General features: G+C 42.9%; 2 protein-coding genes and 1 long non-coding RNA gene across 7 annotated transcripts in view; 2 read left to right on the top strand and 1 right to left on the bottom strand.

Annotated features, from left to right (window-relative positions):
* The first annotated feature begins 18 nt into the window (after nucleotides 1–18).
* On the top strand, nucleotides 19–4,325 carry LOC308321174. The gene is made up of 2 exons (XR_013964594.1): nucleotides 19–2,600; nucleotides 2,711–4,325. It is a non-coding gene; the product is annotated as an uncharacterized lncRNA (long non-coding RNA).
* A 423-nt stretch (nucleotides 4,326–4,748) lies between these two features.
* wdr74 (WD repeat domain 74) lies at nucleotides 4,749–9,547 on the bottom strand (the record flags this gene model as incomplete). The annotated part of the gene is made up of 6 exons (XM_080772062.1): nucleotides 9,418–9,547; nucleotides 8,143–8,412; nucleotides 6,870–7,232; nucleotides 5,830–6,132; nucleotides 5,246–5,464; nucleotides 4,749–4,775 (listed from the first exon to the last, which is right to left on the bottom strand). The coding sequence occupies exons 2-6, from the start codon at nucleotides 8,401–8,403 to the stop codon at nucleotides 4,749–4,751; spliced, it is 1,173 nt and encodes a 390-aa protein (XP_080628188.1). The 5' UTR covers nucleotides 8,404–8,412; nucleotides 9,418–9,547.
* Nucleotides 9,548–10,204: 657 nt separating this feature from the next.
* iws1 (interacts with SUPT6H, CTD assembly factor 1) overlaps nucleotides 10,205–22,771 on the top strand; it is a 54,215-nt gene continuing 41,648 nt past the window's right edge. For all 5 annotated transcript variants that reach the window (XM_080772577.1, XM_080772578.1, XM_080772575.1 and 2 more), the window contains exons 1-8: nucleotides 10,205–10,402; nucleotides 13,490–13,569; nucleotides 14,227–15,265; nucleotides 16,044–16,106; nucleotides 16,848–17,043; nucleotides 18,364–18,418; nucleotides 18,884–18,984; nucleotides 19,209–19,359. In XM_080772577.1, the coding sequence (XP_080628703.1) occupies nucleotides 10,363–10,402; nucleotides 13,490–13,569; nucleotides 14,227–15,265; nucleotides 16,044–16,106; nucleotides 16,848–17,043; nucleotides 18,364–18,418; nucleotides 18,884–18,984; nucleotides 19,209–19,359 (1,725 nt within the window). In that variant the 5' untranslated portion in view covers nucleotides 10,205–10,362. The remainder of the gene's footprint in view (nucleotides 10,403–13,489; nucleotides 13,570–14,226; nucleotides 15,266–16,043; nucleotides 16,107–16,847; nucleotides 17,044–18,363; nucleotides 18,419–18,883; nucleotides 18,985–19,208; nucleotides 19,360–22,771) is intronic.

Below are 22,771 nucleotides of genomic sequence, written 5' to 3'. Positions count from 1 at the left end.
CGTCCTAAAGTCGTTAGTAGTAATGTTACCTACACTGTGCTGTTCATGCATGGACACTAGTTAGTAGTAATGTTACCTACACTGTGCTGTTCATGCAGGGACACTAGTTAGTAGTAATGTTACCTACACTGCTGTTCATGCAGGGACACTAGTTAGTAGTAATGTTACCTACTGTACACTGTGCTGTTCATGCAGGGACACTAGTTAGTAGTAATGTTACCTACTGTACACTGTGCTGTTCATGATAATAGCTGCTGTGAAAAGGATCTACAGTATATCTATCTATAGAAGTGGTTCCAAGACCAAATAGCCCATGACCCAAAATAGAAATTAGACGTTTTCCCGGGGACCCAAACTAGTGAAACAGCAGATCTACAAGTTGTTTTTTAACCCATACAAATTAGTCTGCGGCCCAACCTTGGAACCCGACCTAGTATTTGGGAACCAGTGATCAATATAGGATGCTACGGTAGGTTACCCGATTGGAATACATAAGTCTGACCTTAAGTCCTAACCAGACCAAAGGGTCACCATGCAACTCCTTGGGTCCAAACGGTTGCAAGGAGCTACCGCTAAAACCGTCTCGACCCTTTGGTGTGGTTTGGGCCATTGAATTCCATACGTTGATTCACTAGGGTCAACGTGCAACAAGACATCACACCGCAGGGACAACGCTAAAACCGCCTTGACCCTTTGTTGTGGTTAAGGCTTTAGAGGTTCTGGTGGTGAGCGCTTCTGGGCGCTTCTACTGAGCTGTAGTGAGAAGTTCCCAGATGTTCTGGGAAGTTCTAATAGGTTCTGAGTTGTTCATGGAGGTTCATGGGTCATAGGTTCTGAGTTGTTCATGGAGGTTCATTGCCATAGGTTCTGAGATGTTCTGGAAGTTCTAATAGGTCCTGGGAAGTTCTAATAGGTTCTGAGATGTTCTGGGAAAGTTCTAATAGGTTCATGGAGGTTGTCGTGTATACTGAATTGCTGGTGGTGGTGAGAGGTCAGAGGTTCTAAGATGTTTAAAAGGATCCCTGGCTAATAAGCCTTATATGCCTTAATACATTATAATTGCACTATATAACAAAGAATTTAAATTATAAACACCATATATATATATATATAAATAAAAAAGCAACTTAATACTTCCTATGGTAAATATGAGCCTCAAAACAATATTTTTTTTATATTTATATTAGCACATTCCCATACATTACATTATCATAGGGCTGGACTGGACCACACATGGGAAAAGGACATCAACTTGCGACAGAAGTAGTCCCTATTGAGGGAAAAATGGGCCATTACTATGTTTTTACTTGTATAGAGGGTGATTATAATGTATTAAGGAAAAGAAAACGTGTTAGCCAGTGGTTGGGAGGTGCTGAGAGGTTAACAAATGTATGGGAGCTTTTCAACGACTTTCCTTGGAAGGTAGTGAGAGGTCTGAGCTTCTATGATGTCCTGGGAGATTTTTAAGATATTTTGGTGCTTCTGAGATGTCATGGAAAGGTGGTGGTGAGATGTTCTGTGATGTTGTGAGATGTTTTGTGATAGGTCGTTCTCCGCCAATCGTCGTATTTTCTCGTTTGTCAGGGAGGCAAGTGTAGTGAAAATGTGACATGGATATGTGACTCAGTCACGCTGTTACACTGACTAGACTGCTGATTGTGATGTTTGATTTGCTTCTGTTTTAGCATCCATAATGCTAAAATAAGGAATTTGTCTATAGCTGCTATAGTGTTACATATCACCCTACTAAAGTGTTATTTTAATGTTTTTTTTTTCTTTTTTAATATATATCTCTAATTTTAGCCACTTAAATATTGCTGAAGCCGTTTTTATTGTGTAACATAAAGAACAGGCACATACAAGACATAACTGCACTTCTTTTGCCTTAACCACTGTAACCTAATGTTCAGGCTTACGATGCATTGTGAGCTTGTAGATCTGCTATTTTCGAAATAATGTATAGTTATTTTTGTGGTTAAGTTGTTCAGTACTGTAGTTAAAACTGGTTGTAGTCCTGAGGAGTTCCCAGAAGCCATTCCGGAGTGTTGGTTCTGGTTACAGTATGAACCCATTGCCCAATTTCTGCCAGATGATTTCTAGTTAAGACGATCGGGGAGCTACCATCTACCCATACATCTGGGGACTTCTAAATGCAAGCTAGTTGCTAGAATAGCGGTGAGAAAGGCTGCTAACAAACCTACATTAATAACGGCTTTGAAAACCATAATCGTGTCCCCGGTCCACTATGAAGGACCGTCTTAAAGACTTTGGATCGGTTCCTTTGTTTCGTCAATTATTTTGTGGGCTCACTTGCAATATGATCACTGGTCTAGATTAATTATCTCCATATTTTAGATGATTATTATTATGAATTATGAACTGTGCTGACCTTTTCCAATGGGCAAGATGACCCCTGGCTGGCATGATGTCACAAACACGTGTTCCTGGTAAACTCCGGGACAATTATGGATGCTGTTCTGAGCATGCTCACTTCACTGAGAGTGTCCTTATAAAAGAGGGTTATAAAAGACCAATATCAAGTGGACCAATATCAATTCAAAGGGAAAGTCAGCTCTTGTAGAAGTCCTCGGTGCCTTTGTGTTTGTGGCTTAAATTGACTTTTCAAAGTTGCGTGTGCCGCCTCTATACCTGGTATTAAGTTGTGTCTATTGGTAATGATGTGTAACGTGTTTGGGAAATTGTGCTCTAGACTACACAACTCATGAATCAGTGACGACTATGAAGTGGCTTGTGGCGCCTTTGTGTGGCTCTGTGCATAACTGAAGTTGTACCCATACCTGCTCCCTTTTTCCGTTCAGTGTCCCATACCCATAGCATAATAAGCACATAACCGTTATGTTTACAGTTCAAAATGAAAAGTCTGCTGCTTGATCTGATCATAGGACTCGTTCATGTTTGTGTTATATTCTGATCATAGAGCATGTTACTCATGTTACTACCAGCTTAGTCTTTTTCTTCCTTGAAATAAAAACGTCTGGGTTTCCGAGGCTAGTCTTGGTGTAGCCAGACAGCTATTCCACGATCTCTGAACGCTATACAGTATAGTCTGGAAGTATACACATCCCGAAAGCCCAGAATGGAAGCCATCGTGTGACATTTCCGTTCACGAAAATATATTTAAAAAAAGATCTTTAATTTTATTTTAGAATTTCCGTTTCTGATAAGCAGCAAGCTATATATACTTTGATTATTTTGTATCTATATTAGGAAACTGAGGTGTCACATCTCATTTATTCTCTGATCATTTTCAGAGCTTCAGACTGTATGACATAAGCGTTTGAGAATTGTGGGAGGCAACAGTCTGGCATCGTGAGACTAACGGGGGTATACATATTCGCTTATCTGATCATAGGATTTATGTTAGTACCAGGTGGAGATACTGTTATATCAGGTGCATACATATTCTGTTACCTGACCAGAGTACTTATGGTGAGGTTGGAATAGGATTTATTTGTGTGTGAATACATTTGTCCAGCTTTGTCTTTCTAAATATATAGTATATACTGTATGATACTAAAGAGTCGAGTTGATTTACTCTACCGTTAACCATTTAAACCCTATAAGTATACAGTATACTTTTTTTGAGCGATGTCCCTATAATTGGTCCCTTCCTATTCCCCCTTACACAAATCTTGTGTAAGGGGGGGGGGGGGGGGGGGACACAAGTCATGTTGCAAGCTTGTATATCTAGTTCCACCCAATGTTTCACGTTATGCCATGCCAAGCATATGGATGCGAGGGTTTGTGTGATTAAACTGTTATAATAAAACTTTATAGATGGGTGTGGAGTCTGTGGACACCGGTTATGGACCACAATGGAAACAAACCTTGGGCTTTTTTGTCTAATCCATTTAGCATTTTTAACCCGTTATGAAAAATGCCGCTTTTAACCTGTTATTCTGCTGTACCCAACCCATACACATGTCTAACAAATTCAAAGATTAGAGGAAATCCCAAAGGAGATTACTTTAATACTTTGCAAATGCTTGAGAAAGAGTTACAAGTACATTGACAAAAGAGGTGTACATGTGGAATTCTCTGTCACATAACTTTAATCATGTCTAAATGTAATGTACACCGTTTGTGTGAAGGTTGTTGTGTTATAGGTTAGAAAGCTCTATTGGGATCTGACCTAGCTGTAAGGCTTTGTTCACACTGGCAGCACAAATCAGATTTAAATGAGTGACAGACATCAACACTAACAAGCCGTCTGTCTGTTAAATATCCATATGCATTCTATATTGACAATGTATGTTTCTTTTCCGATTAATTTGATGCTGTTGCACAATAAACTGTAAACGTTTCTCTGGTTTTTATTTACTTTGTATAGCAAGTTCTGAGGGTCTGCGTGTTTGCCCCACTGGATAAATAGCAGGATAGTTGAGATAATGGGACCCGGTTATATAACAAATATGCTGGTTGTCATGATGTTCCAGGATTATCACATACTGCAAGTCTCTTGTCAGACGCATCCTGATCACATGATCCCGACTGACGGGAGATTTTTGGGCCAGATTTGAGCGTCCTAGAGTAGACCACCCAATTCCATTTATGTCCATAAACAGGCAAGCAAAATATAAAATAAAGAATATGCACAAACGTGACTTATTTAACCACAATTGACAGACTCGTGTCAGTTTTTTTTTACTTTTCCAAATAGGGAAGCAAGGTTGAAAGTGGTTAAAATAATGGCAACATATCGGCCAGACCGATACATCTGTATGGCTCTAATCACTAGGGTTGGGATCCGATTCCTATAGGGGGCTCCAAATGGACCCTTACACGTCTCACTTTGAGAGTGTACGAATGGAATCAAACAATTTTGAGAACCACCGGTATTGTAATTGTACAGCATAGACGTGAAGTCCAAATACCAGCTCTGACAGTGTGACGGTAACGGTTCCAAACGTGATGGAACATATTCCGGTTCCTCCATTTTGTATCCAGTTGCTCCGGATCCCGACTGATTCCAGAGCTGAACCTGAATCCTCTGTGTTGTGTTGTATTACTGAATCCCTTCTCCAGCCTCCATGTGTCTGGAATTTCCACATTTCCATCACTTCTTTTTTCTTTTCGTTGTCTTCTTCTCCTCCGTTGTCTTCTTCTCCTCCGTACCGTTCTCCTCCTCCTTCTCCACCACCTCCTTCTCCTCCACCACCTCCTCCTTCTCCTCCACCACCTCCACCTCCACCACCTCCTCCTCCTTCTCCTTCTCCTCCTCCACCACCACCTCCTCCTTCTCCTCCTCCACCACCACCTCCTTCCTCCTCCTCTTCCTCCTCTGCTCCTCCTCCTCCTGCACCACCTCCAAGGCCCCCCACACCTCGTCATCCTCTCCTTCTTCGTCCTTCACCTCCTCTGTCGCCGTCTCCCCGGTGCCGTGTCTTTGCTCGATGTCTCTGCTGGACAGCAGCAGACAGTTGAGTCTGGACTTCAGGTACACCTGCAGAGGTGGAACAGTTTAGTCAATTGACTGTACTTTCAGTGCCATTTTTGAGGTTGCCTAGTTACTTTACTTGAGTAGTTCCATTTTGCAACACTATATACTTCTACTCTACCACAGTACATCTCAGGGGAAAATGTTGCACTCTTACTCCACTACAATTATTTGAAATGTTTTGGTTAGTGGAAAGTAACTACGATAATTGACTGTGCCTTTACTACATTATGTGTCTCTTAGATCTGGTGCAACATGAATATGGTCAAAGTTTTTCCAAAGTTTCACACAATTTTCCAACTCTGAATTTGAACCAATTCAGTAGAATGGCCCATCAGAGCACTACTACTACTACTTCTTCCAGCGCTGACCTTGTGCAGCAGGGAGCGGTCGTCCAGGCTGTGGACTCGTAGGAAGCGGTCCAGGCCACACGAGGCCACCACGGGCAGGGACGGGTGGCACTGGATGCTGCGCACGCCACCGGCCAGCCCCTTCAGGCAGCCCCGGACCAGGCCCTTCTTCCGCAGGTCCAGCATGGCTATGTGACCCTGCGTGTTCCCCACCACCACTGTGTCGCCGCCGGCGTTCACGGACAGGGCGGTGAGCGGGTACTCGCCGTACGTGACCTCCAGGACGGGCCGGCGCATCGGCGACAAGGGGTCGTAGATTCGGACCTAAAGAAAAGGGGGGTTGGTTGGGGTGGATTTAAAGAAGAATTGTCCGGTCAATTCACATTGATAATCAACACTCCCATTCAGACGTTGGTTTATTTTATACACTTCAAAAATAGGTTAGAAATTTTAAGTCTAGTCAAATGACCTGCTGAGATGACGCTTTAACCACTTCATCATTCATATTCTGGGGAAAACTTTCGCATTAAATTGGCCGCTGTAGAAAACTACAGTGGCTATTTTCAGCAAAGATAGATTATTTAGATGGTAGGGTGATGTTTTTTTAAGTGATACTTGTTAAAAGTTTTGTTCAATAACAAGGTCTCCCCATCTTTCCAACAAGGAGAAAACACATTTTCAGGGGGTTGCAATTCTTCAGCTAATCAGGAGAGAGTACACATTCAGCTTCGTTTTGAAACTATATACACCAGTTAAAATTGTGTCTGCTCATTTCTTTGTGTCAACACTTCCAATCTCACTTGCTTAATCTGTATCCTGACAGCGCAAGTTCTCTCTGCTGATTTGATCAAATTGGTATCTTGACGTGAAAATGCAATTTCTGTTTACTAAAAGGCTGTAAAGACATGGCGACTCCTGTTCCTGAACAAACATTCCATCAATGAGTAATATAGAGGTATTTTTAATACTTATTTTATTTTAACAAAAAAAACTAAATATCACCTTCATTTGAATGTAGAGTGAAAACACAAAGGTCAGTAGCAAAGACTGAGCGTACAGACCTGGTGGTGCCCTGTGCAGGTGACCACCTTGTCAGAGTCGGGGATGAAGGCCAGGTCTCGGACCCACTCCGGCTGCCTCAGGTCCAGCCAGTCGTTCCTCAGGTTCTTGGCCGTGAACGTGGGTTTGTCGGGCCTCTCCAGGTCCCAGATCTTCAGGCCGTTCTCCCGCCCCCCGGTGGCCACCACGTGACACTTGGCCGGGTTCTGACGCATCCTGCACACGCTCTTCCCGGCGCTGATCTCCAACGTGTGCTTGGCGGACTCGTCTGTGCCGCTCGTCTCGGGGCCCCACACCCGCAGCACGCCCGTCTCCACGCACGTCACCAAGGAGTCCTTCGCCATGGCCAGGCCAGTGAAGCGACCCTACATGGATTAAAGCTCAGTAAAGTCCAATGCTTTTTTTTGGCATGTCACAGTAATAAACTGTCCAAAGCCCTCCTATGAGACACCAGACTGAGTAGGAAAAAATGGTGGTGTTTTTAAGTGGTGCAACCACTTCTACATCCAGCTTTGTCCACCTGTGTACCTGTGTACCTGTGTGTGTCTTTGAGCCTGAGTATGTTACTTATTTATACCAGAAGGGGGCGCCAGAAACAGAGAGAGGGGTAGTGCTGTGTCTCTAATGAGAGAGAGAGAGAGAGAGAGAGAGAGAGGGAGGGGGGGGGGGGAATTGCACCACTTGGTTCACACAGGTGTGATTTTATTTTTATCATGAACATTAGTGAGGACCAATTATATGAAGAGATGTTGAAAAGTGTTGAAGTGGTCCATTAATGGCAATTACTGGCATGACAGTTAAAACCGGGAAAGCTTCTTGGGGTCCCTGGAACAAAATATCTTGAGAAAGGCCAAATAATATATCATTTTGGGGGTCCTTGGGCGCCAGTATAGCAACATAGGTTTTTCAGAAAACTGTTAGGATTTAGGAACTATATTTATAATCGGCCTCTTCAGTGGGTTAACCATCAACTAACAGTAATGATGAGGGACGTTCCTATCCTATACGTGCGCAGGTCTGGACTGGCCACTTAACGTACCAGACATATGTCTGGTGGGCCGACACGTAGTGGACTGGTCTGGGCCAAATGTTAATTAGTTGTCTGTTGGTTGTGTATCATTTATGTTGTTCTGTAAAAGTGGTGGTATTATTAAGGGCTTATATATTTCAAGTATTTGTATGTGCCTCGACCAAAAAGGTCGGTAGAGTACTGGTTGTGGAGGGCCAGTCGAAGAATTTCGGGGGCCGAATTTTTGTCTCAGTCCAGCCATGTACCTGCGCGGCGTCCCCACATCGCCTGCTCTCAGTGAAGAGGTCCTTCTCTGCGCTGAAGGTCTTGACGGTTCCGTCCAGCGAGGCCACCAGGACCTCGGTCTCGGTGGGGTCGCTCCAGCACAGTGCACACACCTCCTGGTCCCGGCTCAGGCAGCTTATTTGGCAGAAGTTCAGCGCCTGCTTCTTCACCAGGTTCACTCCTTTCAGGATGCCCGTCTCGGACCCCACCCAGATGTTCATGTTCTGACTCCTCACTGCCATCCTGAGAGGCTGAAAGAAAAGAAAAACCTGCTGTATAAGTGTATATCGTTGCTGTCGCCCGTCGAGCAGAAAACCCCCTATCGCCATATTTTTACTACTTTTAAAAAGTAGCAGATCTACAAGCTTGCGGCGCGTTTTGAGCTTGTCGATCTGCCACTTTTGCTATTTTTTAGTAACAAGTTTTGGACAAAAGGTTTTCACCATTGCAATTGGTGTGGGGGTAATAAATCACACCTGCTAATCGTGTGTTCCATACATGTGTGCTCCCCAAAGGAAGTTTTCATTTGTTCAGTCCAGCAATCATTTTGGGTCCCGTCAGGGACAGATAAATGTTGTCTGTGTGCAGCTCATGGAAAAGTGGAGCTATATACACACATTTTCTGCCAGAAATGTCAAATGGATTTTAAACTAGAGGACAATATATGACTTCAAGTTGCAGGAATTAATTATTGGGTGAGTACACTACAGTAGTACACACGGAACATGCATGGAAAGTTAAATTAAATGAATGCCACCAATATCAGTCTGCTATCAGACTGTGTATTTTCAATACATGAAATGTATGCAATACCACAGCCATCACTGCACTGCTATATATGTGTGTTCGGTAGGGTGTCTTCTCTCTCTTCTTCCTCTCTGACTCTACAGCTCTTTAATAAGCACTGAACAGAAAATAAAATAAGTTCATGTCGGGATAGCAATTTCAGCCAATCAAGAGAGAACCCCATGAATAGCAATCAGATTAAAATGTATTAGTGTTGCAATTCCAAATGTGTCTCCCCCAATCGGAATCGGAATATAGAGCTATTTAAATATATATATATAATGTATATAATGTATATTTCACCAAAAATAAATATCACATGAATCATGATAAACATGCCATGCTGTTCCTATTTTGGGCATGAAGATTGGGTTGAACATTATACAAAATGTGTTCTCATTCTGTCAATAGCACAGTTACTGGATTGGAAATGATGTTGACAATGTGCAAGCGTTTTTTAGGTTCATTACCTTGTTATATTTACAGATCTTTCGAGTTGTTGTAGATATTCTTCAACACGCGTTCCTTGCTCTCTCTATGGCGTCGCATCGTTACGACGTCATGACGACGCCTACGGAGTACGGAAGTGGACTAGGAATGTTTGTTGATTAGCTTAGCTGCTAACGAACACTACTTTTTTCCGGCGAAAATAGAAAATGTTCTTGTTTGATAAATACGTGTGAACGGGATTTTAGGCAGAAAATAGATAAAACGGGGCTATGATTAGTGACGTTACACAATGTTTCGTGTAAAGTGAACAATATCGCAAAAATAAAAATGTCATTATCCCAGATAGCTCTGGACTGCGCCACGTACTACGGTGTTTTATTTCCCTGTATGAATGTGGGGAGTGATTGTCATAAACATAATATTTCAATTCCGTTCAACTCAAATGACCTTTTTATTGGCACGGGAAAACACTAATAAATAAATAAAAAACGAAGAAACAATGTACAATTTGAAGGGAATACAGCAATGTGTAAACGTGTCACATTGTAACTTGAAAAAACTGGCTTGTTGGCTTGCAAAACCTAAAATGTTAATTTGCTGGGGTTTTTGCTGCAGTCTGCAATCTGCACTTAATCAATATTGATTAAAAAATATACACAGTATTATAAGACAACTGGACATGTTACACCAAAATATACATTCTTATTTTAATACCAAACAAATCTTTTGGCAATTATAATATTTGGCTGCCTTTAGTTAGAGGGATAAATTACCCGTGGCTCTGTACGCACGCGCGTTAAGGCAGGAAGCAGCGGCGGCACCATTTTGCTGCTCAGAGACATCAACGTCAATAGCTCAGGGCTAAACAGGTAGCTTAGCTCAGAGAACACAACGTGTGTTTTTTACTGTGAATAACAACAAACCCGCGCATATTTATCTCATATTTATAGGTTATCGAACGTTTGATGGACGTAGGGGAAGACTTCATGTCCGGCAACCAGTCAGGTGAGAAAGAACAACTCGATTAGAAACCGGCTAACTAACAAACACAACAGTGCCCCCCTACATGTTTAATGATGTTTATCGTTTAACAACATGTATTGAACATTATGTTTACGCGGTGAGAGCATGTTTAAATTATCTTCCACAGTGCCACCGGGTAGAGTTTTCCCTTTTTATAGTTTTGTACTACTTCTTGGTTCTGTTGTAGCCCCGTTTGGAACCTCACTTGCTAGTTGTGTTGTGGGTTACGACGTTTGCCTAAATAGATGATCTACATTCTACAATTAAGCTCGCAGCGTATTTTTTCGTGTGGCGATATTTGATATTGTGATAATTAATTATGAAGTGTTTATTGAGCGACTGGACAGAGTGTATGACGCAGGCTCGTAAGCAGTGAACATATCTTAGCTGATCAGCCGTCAGTTCGTCACAACGTGCATTGCTAAAGGAACGGACCGTATATATATACGGTATATAGGTCAGGGACTAGCTCTGGTCCATAGCTCTAATGTGTTTCATTTATGGATCAGAGCTAGTCAGGGACCATTATTGGAGTAGAAGCAATTCTAATTAGACTGTCAGTCTGAAATCTGACTGAAATCTGAAGTAGGTTATATTGATATCAATGATGCCATATTGCCATATTTAAGGTATTGAACCCCTACCATGAAATGTTCTATGAGCAGGGCCTGGCTGTAAACAAGTTGTTGAGCTTAGTCCAGTTACCCTGGGTAAACATAGTACCTTTCCTAGTTTCCTTTCCTTTCCATTAGTGATTATCTGCCGCTTATCCATCCTGATTTGTTAGTTTCAGGTTTCAGTGTGGGGGGGGGGGAAGAGTAGCTGGAACTACTAAGGATTTAATTTGTTGTCTGTGTAGGAACAGTATCAAATGTATAACATTTGAAATTGATTTCAATCAATGTATAGATATTTATTAGAAATGTGTGTGATTTTGTCTGCGTTTGTCTGGAGCCAATCTTGCAAACCACTGTACCGATACATACCAAATTGTTTGTGTATGCTGCAGTAAGCCCCCCCCCCCCCCCCCATCTTTATACAATGTTTTTTATTATTTAAATTTAGTTTTATAATGGAAATAAATCAGGCTGAACCCCTGCCCAAACTTGGAATAATACTTACTTCATAGGTTAGTCATAGATGACTAACATCATAGGTTGGCCAAAGTATTTGTGCACACTGCACAGCCACATACCTTGTAAACCAGCTTGTGGTTAGAGTGTCTGCCCTGACTGGGAGTTTGGGGTTCAATCCAAAGTCATACCAAAGGCTCTAAAAATGGGACCCAGTGCCTCCCTGATTGACACTCGGCATCAAGGGTTGGATTGGGGTTAAGTCCCTTGACATACTAGCAGGGGGTGTACTTGTACATCAAGCTGCCTCACACTACAGAAACAAGAGATAGGCTCCTGCCCTATGGGCCTCATGCAATGTCTTTACGGAACCTTTACCTCCGATACCATGAAAACATCAGTCTCAGACTCTAAACAGAAGTGCTACTAGTGGTGGGAACTATGAATCGATATGGCAATATCGATATATACTCCAGTCGATGATATGTGTCTCGAATGGGGCTGGGAAGGCTTCTGATTGGATAGGGGCAGGCATATATGTTTACGTCTTTGTATTTTTTTTCACGCTTGTGCGGGTCCCCATCTCCGCTGGGAAGGTGATCATCTCGTTTTGTACTTTATTAAATGTCTGTGTATGAAAATAGGCCAGGGCACGCAACGCACTGATTATATTGTATCAAGGCATAATGTTGCTTGCTTACCTTGCGATCATTACCATAGTCTCTCTAGAAACGTTAATATTCCGGGCGAGAGGCATGTTTAAGTCAGAAATGAAGACGGAAGTATAGCCACCTGGTCAAAAGTTCAAAACCACGGAGAGCTCCCTAGATTATGAGCGGCAAGCCTTTATTTCTGATCCGTAAACCAAGGAAGCTCTGCGAAGGAAGAGAAGTGGTCACGTGACTGGGCTGCGCCATGACACTTTCATGGACACTTTCATGGGAGCCAAACTCACACCGGAAGTGCAATGAATACATGGCAGTGAATGTAGCCGGCTGGACCAGCTCACGACACACATTATTTATGAACAATTGAGACCTTTTGTAAAGTAATCACTTCTGGGAAAATAACAGAAGACATGTAACACATTATTGTCTGCTGTGTTGCTATTCGATGTGCATACTGTGTAATTTCTTTAGAGGTATGGTATCTAAAGAGCACAAAGTACCAAATATTGCGATACGTCGGAGCCAGAAACGATAACTGCTGCTGTTTATATCCTCAGATAAAATGATATACTGTGCACTCTGTGCACATCGAAAAGTAAGTGATTATAGAAAACAACCTGTGATATGTCTTCTGTTGTTTTCTACAATTAACTTAAATCCGAATGAGTGTATACATGAGTAATTCTTTTTTAAATCGCATTAAACACCGGGATAATCCGGTCAGTTACATCGGAATGGTTTTTAAATCGCATTGAGCATTTTCATTCGGATTTAAGTTTTTGTAGGTGTTTACATGACAGGATTTAACTTTTATTCTGAATTAAAAGGGCATTTGAGTCCTCACGTAAACGTACTCCAGTAACTGGGGGAGCCCGGGATTTACCTTGTGGTTCCTATCCGGTCACTCTGCCCCTGATCCACTGCCGCCTACTGTAACTCTGGGGTTCAACCGGGAACACATGACGCTTGAAAACAAAATAAACTACATGGAATTTCTTAGGAAATTATGTTATTTTTGAAACAAAATTAAGGGAATACAGGATATCAAATGCGGTCACAGACACATTAGTCTCACTCCACAAATGAACAGTGAACAAGAAAGACTGCTTTGACTGGACTAGTGGACTTCATTATGATTTTTTTCTTTTTTGGTATATATTGTGATCATGTTGTACTCGACACTCAGGGAGTCCTTGACTCCTTGGTGGGGAAAAAGCAAGCTTGTCTTGCTCTTAATGCTTGCCCCTGAATAAATAAAGGTGTGTTATATATACCGGTGTATATATAATTTATTATTCTTTTTGTTTTGCTATGTCATATTCTGTTAGATGATGGTGGTGGGACCCCGGTTCAGGATGAGCATCCAGCTTCAGATGAGGACATGAGAAGTGACAAGCATCACTCAGAGGTCAGTCCTGCCTGACTGACACACATGCATACCCGAATATCATTTTAATTACCGTAACAATAAGACTATTCTTTCATAATGTCATTACAAAGAGCCTCCAGTTTCATCCTGATTCACCATCACCCATCCAACCTACACATTGTATTTGTTGTGGTGCAGTTCTGTCTGGCCAGTTTTCCTACATCATTAGTCCCATTGATATGATATGATATGATATAGTACTTTATTATCCGTTTGCACTGAAATTTGTCTTGTGACCCAAGAAAAGAAAATTACAAACATAAAGTAATTTCAATCAATCAAGATTAAAAAGTATTAGGATGGGTTCAACAGAATTCATATTCAGAAGCATCTTCCATAAACCCTAATCATTATGGGTTCCCACTGTGTCACGGATTGTGATGTGAAAAGTTTCAGTAGCGAGATTAGTTTTTGATTTCATCTCCATATTCCCTAGATTATCATCATATCGTCTGTCGGATGGAAACCTCATCTGTCAAACTTGTTAAAATATGATGATCAAGTAGGGCATTCATTTACCAAAAAAACAAACACAAAATGTTAGAATATGGAAATGGGAGGTTTCTGCCCGACGGCAACAAAATGATGATGATTATTATTATTTATAATTCCTTCCATCAACTAACCTGTGTGTAGGATGAGGACGGCATTGGCGGTCTTCATCCCATGGAGACCAACGACTCAGACAACGAGGAGGGGCCCGGAAGAGGAGCGAGACGAGTCCAGGACAGCGACTCTGAGCAGGACGACGACACTCCCACTCCTCCCAGGAGGGCCCACAGCAGCAACCACTCTGACTCAGACCAGGACGAGGCTCCCAGCAGGGGACGCAACGTCCACTCTGACTCTGACGAGGAGGTGGTACCCAGGGGCCACAGGCATCACAGTGACTCGGAGGAGGATGTGGCCCCCAGGGGCAAAATCCACCATTCTGACTCTGAGGAGGAGGTGGCCCCCAGGGGCAAAAGCCACCATTCTGACTCTGAGGAGGAGGTGGCCGCCAGGGCCAAAAGCCACCGTTCTGACTCTGAGGAGGAGGTGGCCCCCAGGGGCAAAAGCCACCGTTCTGACTCTGAGGAGGAGGTGGCCCCCAGGGGCAAAAGCCACCATTCTGACTCAGAGGAGGAGGCGCGCCCCCCTAGGCGCCACAGCACTGACTCTGAACAGGAAGAGGAGGCCCCCACTAGGGGCCGTCACACCGACGAGGACGAGTCGTCGTCTCCGGTCAAACACACAGCCAGCGCCTCCCCGTCCCCAGAAAAACATGAAAAAACAGCAGGAGCCAGCAGATCAGACGACGAGGAGACTCCTCCTGTCAGACCGAGGAGGAAGAGCTCCTCAGACATGGAGGAAGAGGAGGCCGTCGGGGAGAAGAAGAAGAAGACGGCCGCTGTCGCAGACAGCGACTCGGAGAAGGAGGAAGGGGCGACAAGGAGGAAGAGGACAATGTCTGACAGTGACTCTGACACGGAGAAAGCCAAGGACGATGCAAAGAGACATTCTGACCAGGAGGAGGAGTCGGGGCCCGGGGAGAAACGAGGAGGGAAGTGGAAGGCTGTGATGCAGTCAGACAGCGAGGATGAGGCGGGAGGCAAGACGAAGGCTGGCAGTGATGCTGAGAAGGAGGAGAAGAAGGGAGCGAGTGACGATGACGACGATGATGAAGATAAACCAGGTACACTTTTAGTTCAAAATGCACTTGGGCCTTTTTGGTACCATAATGAGTATTTATAATCTTGACCAGATATCTTCAGTAGTCGATTAGAAATTGATAATCCCCCCCAAACCCCCCCCCCCCCCCAGTTTGAAGTGAAACAGGTCTCAGAGAGTCACTCTTTCAGTACACAAACGAACGCATGCAACAAAGCATATTTTGCTTTTGGTTATGAAAGAAAAAAGGTTTTGTTCAGAGACAAGTAGACTGGGCAGCTGGGCTAGTGACCTGATTACCAAACGGCCTCTTTAGTCTTTATCCACTGAGCTATTGTGTGGCTGCCCTTTAAAATAGTTGACACGAGCATGTCAATGATTACCCAGTGTATTTATGAGCATAAATATACTGGTCCAGATAATGTTCCCGTTTAGTTTGTGTCATTAACTACAGTAAAGTTCTCTTTAACACTGATATGTCTGATAGTTCTGTGGTCACAGCTTTAGAATTACAGTCCAGTAAATCACTCTTTTCTCCATGACACACCTACACTGACAAAATAAGATTACATAACGCACATCCTCCGGTCTTGGTGCTGAGCCAAACTATTGAACCATATAGACGAAAGCAACGGATCGCAACTCAAGTTACTTGAGGAAGACCTAAACTGGACGAAACGTATGTCCTGCCTTCTGTGTTCGTGAATGAAAGTAACCTGGAGCAGCATTACAAAGTGTGTTGTGAGCCCTTGCTATACCTAAACTAACATGGTCTAAAAATAGAATTTTGTGTCTCTGTCCAGTAAAGCGGAAGAAGGCCATTCTGTCAGACAGCGAGGATGATGACGACAAGACTGACAAACCAGGTAAGACTTCACCTCTATAAGCCACGTGATGCTGTGGTTTACTGTGGATTTTTGAACGGTGAGCGGTGTCGTTTAGTGAACTCGACACAGGCCCTCTTAGGGGCCGTTCACACCTAAGACACAGCTGTCTCCTCTGTGTGTCCCGTCTCCTCTGTGTGTCCTGTCTCCTCCATGTGTCGCAAGCTCGCAATTCATTTCCAATGGGAGTCACATGGTTTGACGAGACAACCTTGTTGCATGAGGGGGAGGAGGGCAGAAGACAGCCATGTGGCCACCCCTTAGCCACCTAAAATCACAGCAAACCACAGCCTCGTGTGTCTAAAGAATTCCTTTGAACTGTTACTTTTCAGGATTGAAATGCAAAAATGGCAAAAGTGGCATATCGACACACTCAAACCGCGTCGGTGTGAATGTAATGCACAATGATTGTGATGCCCAAGGCGCTATATAAATGCAAGAAGAAAAACAGCCTCAAGTTTGTCTGGGTTTCTGTCTTTAGAGAGAACCTTTATTGATCCTGCTGGGGAAAGACTGTTTAGCAGATTACAGGGCAAGTGAAGAAGTATTAGAAGTAGTAGATACAGCATGATGGAGAGACGCTACAGTGAAAGCAACACCATCCGTAAGGTGGCTAAAAGAATAGGGTTTGAGTTAAAAATGTAAAATATATATATTGTTTTTAACCAAACATTTTTACAATCTATATAAGATGCAATATTGTCTTGTCTGTGGCATGTCCAGCAATGAAGCGGATCAGAGCGGTGTCAGACAGTGACGAAGGAGGCCCTGACAAGAGCATGGCGGCCAAGCTGAGAGAGTTGGGCTCTGACAGCGAGGAGGCGGACGAGGCGAGGATGAACGCCGCCGACGCCGAGAACAAAGACGAGAAGACGCTGTTTGGCAGCGACAGTGAGTCAGGCGGAGAAGACGGAGAAGAGTGAGTACTAGTAGTGTTACTGATGTCATGTTTGTTTGTTTTGTTGTTGTTTACTGTGTTTTATCTGGTCTATCGGCCACTATTTGAGCTTTTTGACGCCAAGCCGATATATGCCGCACTTTTAAAATCCCTTCTCAACCTAGTGTCCTTATTCTGGACATTTTTTTTAAAACACCAAAAAGCAGATATACAAGCTCTCAACACCTGCTTTATCCCCCTAATCAATACAATTTGCGGGTCCTTGAGTGTCGTGGCATTGGCTGCACCCTAGTGGCGAAAAAGGTAGCTTTTTTATTTTCCCTCCAAACTTGTACATCGTTTATTTTTTTCATTAGTAAGTTAACACTGTAACAGTGTTAGGTCTATATAATAAAGTTTAGAATCATGACTGTTGCTAGATCCTAGCCAATGCCAGATTTCTTTAGTCCTAGGCCTAGCCGGGCAATTGTCTTTGTATTTTTGTGTATTATATTCATATTACACATCGGCTATATAATTGCCGATATCAATGTCATCAAAACATTAAAATAATGTCATATATATATATATATAATCTATATCATTCCGGCTCTTGTTATTGCTTCTGGTACTATTATTATTTTGTTATGACTGAGTTGTTGGTGGACACTAGTGACTAGTTTGTTTTCTACTGAGTTGTTGGTGGACACTAGTGACTGGTTGTTTTCTACTGAGTTGTTGGTGGACACTAGTGACTAGTTTGTTTTCTACTGAGTTGTTGGTGGACACTAGTGACTGGTTGTTTTCTACTGAGTTGTTGGTGGACACTAGTGACTGGTTGTTTTCTACTGAGTTGTTGGTGGACACTAGTGACTGGTTGTTTTCTACTGAGTTGTTGGTGGACACTAGTGACTGGTTGTTTTCTACTGAGTTGTTGGTGGACACTAGTGACTAGTTTGTTTTCTACTGAGTTGTTGGTGGACACTAGTGACTGGTTGTTTTCTACTGAGTTGTTGGTGGACACTAGTGACTAGTTTGTTTTCTACTGAGTTGTTGGTGGACACTAGTGACTGGTTGTTTTCTACTGAGTTGTTGGTGGACACTAGTGACTGGCTGTTTTCTACTGAGTTGTTGGTGGACACTAGTGACTGGTTGTTTTCTACTGAGTTGTTGGTGGACACTAGTGACTGGTTGTTTTCTACTGAGTTGTTGGTGGACACTAGTGACTGGTTGTTTTCTACTGAGTTGTTGGTGGACACTAGTGACTGGTTGTTTTCTACTGAGTTGTTGGTGGACACTAGTGACTGGTTGTTTTCTACTGAGTTGTTGGTGGACACTAGTGACTGGTTGTTTTCTCAACAGGAAGATGATCGCAGACATCTTTGGAGAGTCTGGTGATGAGGAAGAGGAGTTTACAGTAAGTATAATATACATCACTGGTTCTATCACTGGCTATTCAAAAATAGTAGATATACAAGCTCAGAGTGCAGTACTAAATAATTTACATATCATTCTGGCGGTCCTTAAAGGACCACTGTTTAACCTATCTTCTTATACTAGGTCCTCACTAATAAATAATAATCATGATAAAATGGCACCATCTTTTTCCTACTCAGTCTGTGTCTCATAGGAGGGTTGTGGGTAGTGGATTCGATGGGGGAATCCAAGCTAATAGAAACTGCAGGCGCTCTATTCCTTAAAAGTTGCAATGCGAAAATGGAAGCCATCGTTCTCACGATAATACAAATCTAAACATTTTTGTGAAATAAATATTTAAAAAGATATCTGCCTAACGAAGCAGATTGAGAAGCACTGCTTGGAGTAAAGACCATAAAGTGTTACTGGTCCATTGTGATTGTAAGTATGGTTGTTCTGTGTGCAGGGCTTCAACCAGGAGGAACTGGAAGGAGAGAAGAAGGAGGAGGTGCCGGAACAGGTGCCGGAAGACTCCGACTCTGATGAAGGCGTGCGAGGCGGTAAAGAGTAGGTGTCTCCACACTGACCCTGGACCAGCTCAGCATCCTCTCCCTAGTTACCCGTCATCCCTTCTCACTCTCTTGTTCTCTACCTGTAACCCTTTCTTTCTCTCTCTCTATATACACAACATACTGAACGGTGTACTGTTCACATTAATAGTTTGACTCAATCTCCATGCATGTAAAAAAATATAATATATGTTGCGTGTGTGTGTGTGTGTGCGTGCGCAGCATGAGCTTCATGTCAGACTTTGACCTGATGTTGGCCCGTAAGAAGGCCCTGGGTGGGAGGAGGAGGAGGAACCGAGACGGAGGAACCTTCATCAGCGACGCCGACGACGTGGTCAGCGCCATGATCATCAAGATGAACGAGGCCGCAGAGGTCAGTCAGTCAGTCCTGCTCTAGCCTCGGAAACCCAGACGTTTTTATTTCCAGGGAGGAAAAAAAAGTCTGGGTGGGTCCACTTCAATTCGGCATAGAGTAGCGCAAACATTGCTCACTCTCTGCTGATTTCTGATTGTCTGCACCTTTGTAAAATTGATGTACACACACGCTCCTCTCTCTCTGTCGCTCTAAGTAATTAGTCTCATGTCGCGCAGCTGCGCATATATTCTCCCGGCGGATCCTGCCGGGAGCTGCCTATGCCATAAAAAGCATAGGTGAGTTCCAGGCTAGTCCTGCTCTGACCCACTGCAAGCACTGGCTCGGGACACGTTTGTCTCGGATCAATTCTTATAAGTCACGACTCGAGTAAAAATGGTCTTTTTCCTACATATAAAGATATATTTTATATATATATGTTTCTAAAGATTATTTTTTTAACGTAAAAAAATAATAATGCAATCTTATACATACAAAAATCTTATTTCTCAAAACGATATGATCCCTGGTCGGGAATGTATGACAATGAAACAGTTTGACTGCTGATCACGACAACAACAACAATAGTGACTAAAGAATTTATAGTTTTTACTTTTTGGCAAAAATAAATAAATGCTGCTTTGCCTTTTAGGCTTTGTAATCAAAAATTGCAAAGGGCAGATAAGGTGAAGAACTAAAAAGAAAATGTTGCTATCTAATAATCTTATTAAATATTTTTTTTAAATAGTGGACAACATGACATGATGGCTGATCTACAAGCTTACGAGTCATGTGTAAGCTTGTATATCTGCTAATTTACTTTTTCTTTTTTTTTCTTTTTTAATGCATGACAATCCTTCATGGAAACCATTATTATGCTAAAATAATTGTGATTATCTCAAATAATTAGACTATGTAATAATTGTAAATGTGGAAACCTTGTTTGTCCAACACCCAAACCGTTCCTCTTCTGGAAGAAAAAGCACCGTTCAAACATGGAGATGCACATTTTTTGCTTGACACTTAACTTCAGGTACCGGTATGTTAACTCATCGAATGCGCAAAGCGTTTTTAAACGTTTTATTATAGCCAAGCGCAAGAAGCGCATAACGTTTTTATACGTTTTATGGTCCAAAAAACGTTTTTTTATTGATTACTATGGTTCAACTATATTTGCGCCCGGACAACTCATAATGTAACACCGATCGGCTCTAAAAAGAGTTAAAACCCCCCCCTGCTGAAAAGAGGTGTTGGTCTGAGAAGCGTCTGGCACCGCCTATTGGTTGGTCTATGCGAGGACGTACGACGTATTGGAGACGGCCGTCCGGCATAGACCAACGCAGATGTCAGGGGATCTAAAATGGATGGGACAATGCTCTTGTTTGTGTGAATACACTCGATTCCCCCTCCCCTCCTGTTTCTACATGGTTTCTCCCGAGGGAGAATGGTGGGGGGGGGGGTCTCTTCCTCTTGGATCGCATTGGCAGTCCCCCCCCCACTCCCGAGTCCCCACTGCTTTCAACTGCAAGGCTTGCACTCACTCTCATTCTCGGAACAAGATACAACGCGATTTGCTCTCTGCCCGTATATAAACCTGCAACGATCGGCATTTGATTTCATAACGTAACGTTTGCCAATAACATGTGGAGTTAGTCATGGACAGATTGCACATCATTATCGAGGGCCCGCCATGATACGTTGGTCGCTGATCGCAAGCCGTACTGCTGCTGCTGTTGCTTTGCTCGCATCCATCATAAGGCATCCATCCATCCACCCCCCTTTCTCGTTACAACAGGCTATTATAAACTCACCGTCGAGCAGCCTGCCCTGCACCTAATGTGATAAAATGAACGGCAGGACAAAATCGGATCGATTATTATCTGTCTATCAGCAACATACGGGTGTTTGTCTTGCAACGACAGGTGGTGCTTTCTCGTTTTTTTTCTTCCAAATACGTTGACGTGCTGCTTCTGCCGCATCCATGTCGTTGTTTTTCTTGTTTTTTTCCCCAAACATGTCCAGACACAATCCGATCCAGTCTCGCGTCTCACCTTATAGATACGCGAGACTGGATCGATGAGGTTAGTGGTATGTCTGGACATGTTTGGAGCGGCACACGACAATCGACAATAATGATTATGCAAGATCATTTCCTCAAAGCCTAGTTGCCCCCCCCCCCCCGTTACTGCGATTGTTTGTAGCTCGAATCACAGAATGAGTTCAATGAGCGTAGGGAGAGGGCACATATGGGGCTACGATTGAAGAAAGTTTCCAAGTCCGTTTTATGATCAGATAATGTGCATCAAGACTCTCTGCTTTCATAAGAAAAAAACTAATACTGTAATTGCGAATGCAATGAGCACTTACTATGAGACCTAGCAGATCACGTCTGTCTGTCTGTCTGTCTGTCTGTCTGTCTGTGTGTGTGTGTGTGTGTGTGTGTGTGTGTGTGTGTGTCTGTCTGTCCCGCTTACTGTATATGTGGACCTGGCCCTTTTGTGCCCATATATGGAGCTGAGTGATTTGTGAGTCATGGTGACATGAGTGTGATGGCGTGGTCCTGCTTTGGGGACTCCTTATATGGTTATGGCTGAGTCATGGTGACATGAGTGTGATGGCGTCTTTTGTGACCATATATGGAGCTGGCGTGGTCCAAGCACTAACTATGACACCCTGCAGATCATGTCTGTAATTTATTCTAATTGTTATTGCAATTTACGATCTGCGTTCGCCTTCCGCGTTCGCGCGTCTTACTCGTAATAATAAAAATCACACCCCTGTGAAGTGAGCAGTGCAATGTTGTGAAGTGAGCAGTGCAACATTGCACTGCTCACTTCACTGGGGTGTGATTTCTATTATTATTACAGTATTAGTATTTTTCTTATGAAAGCAGAGAGTATTCTGTTTCATACGGTATATAGTATGTACATGTCGCTATAGGCCTTATTTTGTGAATATTTAGTTGTTAGGTCCATGCTCTCTAAAATTATCTTTTTCAGAGAACTTTAGAGATGGCATGGGCCTGAATAACTATTATTCACAAAATAAGGCCTATAGCGACATGTACATACTATATACCGTATGAAACAGTCGACTCTCTGCTTTCATAAGAAAAATACTAATACTGTAATAATAATAAAAATCACACCCCTGTGAAGTGAGCAGTGCAATTGCACTGCTCACTTCACAGGGGTGTGATTTTTCTGGGTGGTATTTTTCTTATGAAAGCAGAGAGTCTACTGTTTCATACGGTATATAGTATGTACATGTCGCTATAGGCCTTATTTTGTGAATAATAGTTCTTCGGGTCCATGCCTTCTCTAAAGTTCTCTGGTGGGCGCAAGCTGCATTCAATAGCCAATTAGTGACAAACTGTATATGTGTACAATGTGTACTGTTTTCCTCCTAAAAGTAGACATTCAGGGCTTTCATT

Source organism: Protomyctophum bolini (assembly GCF_963924005.1).
Source record: "Protomyctophum bolini genome assembly, chromosome: 9".
In the NCBI taxonomy this organism is placed as follows: Eukaryota; Metazoa; Chordata; class Actinopteri; order Myctophiformes; family Myctophidae; genus Protomyctophum; species Protomyctophum bolini.
Note: the sequence above shows the minus strand (reverse complement) of the source record. Positions and strands in the feature narration are given on the sequence as shown.